The sequence below is a fragment of the Aptenodytes forsteri genome, unplaced genomic scaffold (assembly GCF_000699145.1).
Source record: "Aptenodytes forsteri isolate BGI_AS27 unplaced genomic scaffold, ASM69914v1 Scaffold184, whole genome shotgun sequence".
In the NCBI taxonomy this organism is placed as follows: Eukaryota; Metazoa; Chordata; class Aves; order Sphenisciformes; family Spheniscidae; genus Aptenodytes; species Aptenodytes forsteri.
In genome coordinates this window covers 3,301,189-3,304,693 of record NW_008796078.1, presented here as the reverse complement: position 1 = coordinate 3,304,693, position 3,505 = coordinate 3,301,189, and the positions used below count along the sequence as shown (strand labels likewise).

General features: G+C 46.2%; 1 protein-coding gene across 1 annotated transcript in view; it reads right to left on the bottom strand.

Annotated features, from left to right (window-relative positions):
• The window catches only part of CHST2 (carbohydrate sulfotransferase 2), an 8,228-nt gene extending 5,050 nt beyond the window's left edge, over nucleotides 1–3,178 (bottom strand). The window contains exons 1-2 of the mRNA XM_019474016.1: nucleotides 3,134–3,178; nucleotides 2,641–2,736 (exon numbers count right to left, since the gene is read on the bottom strand). Of these exons, the coding sequence (XP_019329561.1) occupies nucleotides 2,641–2,736; nucleotides 3,134–3,178 (141 nt within the window). The remainder of the gene's footprint in view (nucleotides 1–2,640; nucleotides 2,737–3,133) is intronic.
• Between the last annotated feature and the right edge of the window lie 327 nt (nucleotides 3,179–3,505).

Below are 3,505 nucleotides of genomic sequence, written 5' to 3'. Positions count from 1 at the left end.
AAACGGCGGTGGGCGCTGTGAAAAGTTGTTCCCCTGTTGTGGTGGGTTCCCGTCAGCCCTGCCCCGGCGGCGCGGGCTCCGCCAGCAGTTACGCTTCGGACAGCGAAGCTGCGCCGGTAACGGGAAACGGGAAGAACAAGGAGGGGGGGGGAAAACCCATAAAAGGCCTGAAACGGGTAAGGTCCCAGCTCCAGCCCCTGGCCTCGTTAACTTGGTATTCGCAGAAACTCGGGTTTCTCAAAGGTCCTCTAATAACTTCTCCTAAAACGTCAAAAAGACCTAAACTGGTTCTTCCTGATACAGCTCGGACAGAAATGTATCTTCCTTTAGTTCTTAATATTTTTCTAACCGCTACAAATAACCGGTCACTTCGCAATTTTTAGGTGCCTCTTAGTCCCCTGGAGCTGATGCTGTTTGGTTGATGAAGCGGCTTGTGAAGCATGCAGTGCTGCCTTGGGTAGAGCTGCTCCAGTGCCGCTGCAGCCGGTGCGAGTGACGCTGTTCGCCGGCAGCGAGCCCGAGCAGCTGGGTAACTCGGCAGGAGGCGAGTTTTCTGCTAGGGACAAGCAAGGAGAGGATCGATCCCACCCCACGGCCACGGCTCATCCTCCCAGCCCCTCGTTTGCTCGGTGAGAACAGAGAGCAGAAGCTGCCTCTGCCCCGGCCCCAGCTGCAGCCGCGTTCCCACACCAGACACCCGACTCGGCAGCTGGCCAGCGATGTACCCAGAAAGTCACCATCCCAGAGTGGTTATCACATACTAGAAGGACTTTTTCGTAACCTCTATGCTTTATAGCCACACGTTGTGGCACTGTTGTTGCACGGCAGTGGTGCAGCTCCAGGCAGCATGGGTGCTTTAAAGAAGACGCACATCCCTAGAACAGCACTGAGTGAGTCTGGCGTGGACGGCATGCTTGGGCGACCACAGACTTCCCCAGTGCCGCTGGGCTTTGGGCAATGCCCAGTGACTCTCTCGTGTCAAGGCATTTTCTCAGAGCTTCCCCCCTTCCCCCAAGGGAGATCAGAGCGGGCAGAGGGGCAACTATGAGTTACAGAAGCATTTGGTGGCTCTCTTTCCTTCCATTGCTTTCTTTAGCCAGCAGTTCCCACATCCTCGTAGCCTTTCCCATCATCCATAGGATATATAGGGCAGGTGGAAGGTTTGAGCTGCTGGAGGGCTGCACCTGGCTCAGACGCGGACCGATCCCTCCACGATGGATGACACTGACAAAAGGCTTTGCCAAAACATTTATTTTCTGAATGGCATGGATCTGACACTACAGCACACACTTTTACGCTCACAGAGTGAATAAAACACAAATTCATCTGGTATGTGTCTTGTCTGGTAGCACTCTATTTAAAAAAAGGGAAGAAAACGGTACAATAGGGTGAAGGACCTAAATGTGTAAGCAATCTTTATATCCCTTATCAAAAGGATTTCTATCCTCCTCCCAGATTTTCTACAGGCGTATTAACAGCCAAGCTGCCTCTACGGAAAAGCTTATAAGCCCCTTCCAGCCCCAAAGTGAAGGGTAACGACCACAACAAGAGGGCTCCACTCTTCCCTGCTCGCTCCTCCGAGCCGCGAGGCTTCGCAGGGCTGGGTGGCAGCGCGAGGGGAGCGGGGAGCGAACCCCGGTCTGAGACACTACTGCCACCCACACCCCACCGTCCTGCACGAGGTGCCAAGATCAAACCACACGGGACAAGTCGGGGGAATCATTTCACGAGCTGCCAGTGACTCCGGGAGCAGTATTAAAATGTTACTGTGACTTTTCATGTAGAAGTAACTTGTTACTAGCAGAATTAAAACAACCACTAAATATTTGAGAAATGTCCGTATTTCATCAAACAGTGAGGGGAAAGGGGAAGCCATTTTTAACCTACAGCACTCCAGAGGAAGCATTTAAAGCCACATTCTGCAAAAATAATTTGCATCTTGTTGCCAAAATAAATGCAAAGTTTAAACCCCATGAGCTTAAAACAATTGACTTGTAACTTTTGAAACACGGTATATAATGAAAAAGGATATAGCTCTAAAGCACCTTGCAGCATAAAACTCTTGCAGTTACTGTATTCTTTACTCCTAATCCTTGAGTTCTTCACATACAAAAGGACTCCTGCTTATATCCCTTTTATAAAGGCATGGACCAAACATTTATTTGGCTTTCCGTGCTCACTAAAGACGAAGTGACCTTCACCCAGCTAAAGCAGAAATGTTTCTTTTTATTCTTGGAATGGTCTGTAAGAGCATCAATTAGGCTGTATTAAATGATGAAAAACAGCAGTGCTGAGACACTGCAGTTCATAAAGCAGTATCGCCCACCAACATTGTACTGCAGCACTGATGCAATAAAGGACAGAGACTACAGGCAGCAAAAACAATTCATAGCAGTGAAAAATCATTAAAATACCATGAAGTTCAAATTAATCCCTTCTTTCCATTTCACTTGAAGACAGGTATGAAATTTTGTAAAAAAAAAAAAACCAAAACTACAAAGCCATCTCCAGTTCTTATACAATTTAAAATTTAGCAAGTAACAAATAAAGATAAGCAAACATGTACTGCAAGTATAACATTTGAAATGGCAAAACTAATCAGTAAACCCAAACATTAAAAGCTGTAATTGGATTCTGCACCTTCCCTGCTGTTACACAGCAGCTACGTCTCTCTGAATCGGTGGGTGTACGAGTACCGACAGTAACACTGCCTTCATTATACTGCTCCACCTCTACCTAGGGAAACATGGGCATGAGCAGCTCTTTAATTTGACCTACACGCTGCAAAATGGAATCTTATTTTTCAAAACTGGAGTTATATATGTATTTATTCTGTGCAGGTGGACTCAAGCACCCATGCAGAACCCAACTGAAATCAATCAGGTTCAGCGCAGCTGCAATATTCGATCCTCCCAGTACAAGTTTCAGACCTGGTAGTCAAGTTATTGCTTTAAGGAACTCAATATCAATGGATATTTAATAAGTTTATATGGAAAAGATTTATGCAGCCAACTTTCAATTCACACCAAGTTTGGTTGCTTTTTGGTTTTTTTTTTTTTTTTTTTTTTTAAATCACCTACACATCTGATGCAAAGTATTACAAACATAGACGGCAAAAAACCAGATCACTCACTCTGCAGATCTGTTGGTGAAGCTGAGGCAGGCTGTTTCGGGCCATGGTCATTGTATACAAAGAATTCTCCTTAAAGGGATTCTGAATTTTTCTTTTTCTTCTGCAGTCTGGGATTTAAAGTATTGGCTGGTCTTCGAGTGCAGGCTGGCAAGCGGGCAGCAGTCATCAAGTGCTGTAAAGGTGAGTTCTTGGCTGTGGTGCAGACTGGCAGGTATCGGCTATTTGGTAAGGCACGGCAGTGTGCGCAACCAGAGCAATGGACTGTGACAGTAATTTTAATTCCCACAAGCAGCTGAAAAGTTCACACACGCACAAGCTTAAAAGATTTGTAAAAGTGTACAGAGATGGTACCAATGAATCAGTCGTCTATTT